Raw genomic sequence first — 3698 nt, 5'->3', positions numbered from 1 at the left:
TCACTCCACACAAGGCTTTGACTTCACTCAAGTGACAGTCCCACACAGCTTCCACTGTTTCTGCCCACAAAGTTGAGCTTCCAAAAACCACCAAAGCTTTAGCTTTTCCTTGAGCTTCGAGTACATCAAGTAGCCCTCCAATGGGCTAATACTTACACCAAATAGCTCTCCAAAATTCAGCCAACAAGCTTTCTAATTTGGCAAGTCAAAACTGTGAAAAACACAAAAAATGCTGATAATGGCCTCCATTGTCAAGCTGAGATTAGGTCAATATCTCAACTAAGCCAGCTCCAATGCTTAGACCCTTTTAGGGTCTTCAATACCAACCATTTGCTAAGCCAAAGTCATACATGATCTCAACCCAAGCCCTGTTTTACTGAACATTGGGGGCCTTGGGGCTCACTCTAACGAACTACTTTTTGGCATGAAAATAAGCCCAACACGTTGCTATTAAATGCCCCAAATCCTCTTGAGCTAATTCCAACATACTCTAGGCCAATTAGACCAATTAAAATACCTATTTTCTAATTTCGCCTTTTTCTGGCTGTTGACAAAGCAAATGGAAACCAAATACACTTGTGAATAGCTCAAATTAAAAACCAATGTGTACTTTGCCCATACCAAGCCAGGCCTTGAACGAAGCCCTCTACCATCAAGCTCTAATACCAACTTAGTAGCTAAAAAACCAGTTTGCAGCTTGCTTTCCACTTCACGAATGAGCTTCAAATACCACTCAATCTCTCACAGAAGTGCTTCAAATCCTTAGCAACATAAAGTGGTCTAACGAGGTGCTTAAAATCTCCATTAATTTGCTAAACCAAATCTTAACTACGCTCTCAAACATGGGGGAAACCAGAATATGTTTTCTGCAGCCAGAAAAGCGAATCTACAACTTCACACAAACATGGACTTTTTTTGCTAATATCCGTTCACCTACTAATCTGAAAAGGGTACCCAAATGATATTGGACAACTTAATACTATCTACCACTCTCTACCACACACAAGAGATAAAGTCTGCGCTGCCGTCCATATCCAGTGTGAAAGCCTGTACCATGTCACACCACTCCACACCGTCATGTGTCATTCTGGAGAGTCCACACAGCTTGAGCTTGATATTTCAACAGGATTCAAGTTGACCAAGCCCCAGAAAGTCATCAAAAAGGTCACCAAACATGTTCATATTGTGCTCAATAAAATGTCTCAACCTTTGACACATACGATAGTGGATCCCAAATCAAATAAATTATGCATTTAAAAACGAAAAAGTTGTTATTAAAAACGTAACCGAAAAGGGAGATCTCACCTGCCCCTGTCTCTCATGAGCAGGAGATCTTCCCATCCAAAACCCAGGGGAATGTCTTTGACGCCCCTAAGGTGTACCTTAACTAATGGAATGTCACATGATGTCGCTAAAGAGCTCAAAATCCTGTTCAGAACAAGATTAGTGTGCTCCAAGCAAGCTACAAATAAAGGAGGCACCACAAGTACACATTCGTGCTCTTTGTAATGGACATACAGCAGTGACAAAAAAAGCCCCGTATCAAAGGTAACTCACTTGTAGCATTTGTAAGAAATTTGTTGCAGATAGACCCAAGAAGCCCCTTAAAATTCATGGCTGAATCTGTGAAACTTTTTTACTGACTTTTCACCTTTATTCCTGGAAATTTACAAGAGAAAAGCCGATCGGTGGGCAAAAAAATATATGACAAGGAGTATTCCTTCTCCACCTGTTTCTCTGCTCTCCATTGAACAAGAGCTTCATACCGGGGTCGTATCCTTTTGTCCAAACTAACCAGCAAGAATACTGGGCATTTCAAAACCTCATTTGGTGACCTATTCATAACCTCAACAAGATACTTGAGCTTATCGGAGATCATTCTTCTGCTCTTTGTGAGCACTGGGGGTGCCCTGGTGACCAAGAGCTCAACTTCCTCTTGCGAGAACCCCACCTCTAACAGATTCTTCACCCCCAGTTGTAAAGATTCACATTTCCTAGCCCCGCACAGGATAAACGCCTTTGAAAATGGCACTGTTCCCACTTGAAATCCTAATTCTTGCAGAAAATCCACTTTCTTTTGAAGCTTATGCAGAGTCGTGGCCAGTACCCTGGGATTCGTCAAGACAACTCTCCTGATATCAGCCTGTAAGACACCCAAGCTTCTAAAAAGCTTTAATTTAGGTTGCAGGTATTTGTCAGCGCCTAATCTGAAAGCCATGGGAGATTTTTGGATGATCCTCTGCAGATCTTGGTCTTCAAGGGGGAGACTCTTGAGGGTTTGGATCTGTGCTTGGATGTCTTCCATGGGCGGGTAAAGGGAGTAAGGGTATTTGAGGACAAGGAGGGACATGTCTTTTCTGTGCAGGCCTAGGGTTTCAAGATACAGGATTTTGGGTTGCAAGTGGAGGGTAGGGTTTCGTTGGTACATGAAAGGGGCCTTCCTGATAAAGGCAGGGATCTTGTCTGTGTCTACGTCCATGGTTTGCAAGAAAAGGGTGAGAGAGAGGAGGTGCTGGAAGTGTACCTGGGTGCGTTTGGAGGCAGGGAGGGCTTGCAGGATGCGGGAAACGTGGGCGGGCGGCAGGCCATGCTGCTGAAGGCGGGCGCCAACATCCTCGATGGTCTCCACACTGCTGCTGTTGCCTGCTGATGAGGGTATTTCATGATGATGGTGGGCGTTTACATCGCCCACATCCTTGGCACTGTTTTTGCTGCTGCTGCTGCTGCTGTTGTTGGCTTCTGATGATGCTTTCCCATGACGACGTTGCGCGCAAACAAGCTCCGAATGATGACGCCCAGCAAAGAAGAGGAAACAGAGGCTGCTGTTATTAGTACCTGTAGTGGCTTCTCCCCTTGCTAGAACGCCGAGCTTCGTCGCGTCCCTGCCACTCCGGATAAGCTTGCGTAGAAACATCTGCACCCCAGGGTTCGGGGAAACACAGTTTCAGCAGCTAAGCATGCATAGGCGCAGGGCACTTCAAAAATATATATATCAATAATTAGATTAAAGTGTAAAGAAATTGCTTTTTACTCCCCTAATAAGCCACCAAAATGCTTATGTTTGTTTATTTAATTCTGCTGCCTTCTTTCCCTGGAGTTTCACTAACCTTGCAGTTGTCATTGCTTAAATTTTTGTCATCTCCATGTTGTTTTGGTCCGCGATCTTGTCGTCGTGTTTTACATGGCCCTCTCTTGTAGCTGTTGTTGTCGGGCTGGTCAGCGGTCTTCTCGGAGTTGTGACGCTTTGCACTCCTAGTCGGAGGTGCCCGATTTGTTCTGCGCTAACAGAGTGCACCCATTAATTCATGGAGACGACCTCCTCGTCCTATGCTATGTTCTTGCCTAGTTTTTCATGGTGCTGTTGGCTTCTGATGAGTCATCACCTAGGACCCTTCGCCATCCCTCACTGTCGGGGCCTGTGGAGCATCGTGACGCTTCGTGATCCGCTCCTGGTTTCAAGGGTATGGATATTGCTCGTCTCTTTTTTACTTTCGGTATCTTCTAGCACACATGCATTTGCTACAATCGTGTATGTGTTGTCCTCCATGCAACCGCGCAGTATGGTCTGTGGATCGTATATTTTTTTCTTCCCCGGTTTTCCATGCTCTTGCTCGCTTCACTCACTGGGAGAAGGCTTCTACAAGGGTCATCGTGTTGCTCTGCATGGGAGGCCGTGATTCCGTGGTATGGACATCATG

General features: G+C 45.1%; 1 protein-coding gene across 2 annotated transcripts; it reads right to left on the bottom strand.

Moving 5' to 3' along the window:
- Positions 1 to 848: 848 nt before the first annotated feature.
- On the bottom strand, positions 849 to 2965 carry LOC147606867 (transcription termination factor MTERF8, chloroplastic-like). Of its 2 annotated transcripts, XM_086791295.1 has the most exons (3): positions 1558 to 2965; positions 1306 to 1428; positions 849 to 1207 (listed from the first exon to the last, which is right to left on the bottom strand). In XM_086791295.1, the coding sequence occupies exon 1, from the start codon at positions 2912 to 2914 to the stop codon at positions 1637 to 1639; it is 1278 nt and encodes a 425-aa protein (XP_086647421.1). In that variant the 5' UTR covers positions 2915 to 2965; the 3' UTR covers positions 849 to 1207; positions 1306 to 1428; positions 1558 to 1636. The 2 variants fall into 2 exon arrangements, with proteins under 2 accessions (XP_086647421.1, XP_086647420.1); XM_086791294.1 differs by having other exon boundaries at positions 849 to 1047; positions 1306 to 2965.
- Positions 2966 to 3698: the final 733 nt, after the last annotated feature.

The sequence above is a fragment of the Cibotium barometz genome, chromosome 56, assembly GCF_041138505.1.
Source record: "Cibotium barometz isolate CiBa-2024 chromosome 56, ASM4113850v1, whole genome shotgun sequence".
In the NCBI taxonomy this organism is placed as follows: domain Eukaryota; kingdom Viridiplantae; phylum Streptophyta; class Polypodiopsida; order Cyatheales; family Cibotiaceae; genus Cibotium; species Cibotium barometz.
The sequence above is the reverse complement of the archived record's forward strand: the minus strand, read 5'-3'. Positions and strand labels throughout refer to the sequence as shown.

Excerpts from the sequence above, each read along its gene's own strand:
- LOC147606867 (XM_086791294.1), bottom strand. The coding sequence starts at position 2,914 with ATGTTTCTACGCAAGCTTATCCGGAGTGGCAGGGACGCGACGAAGCTC.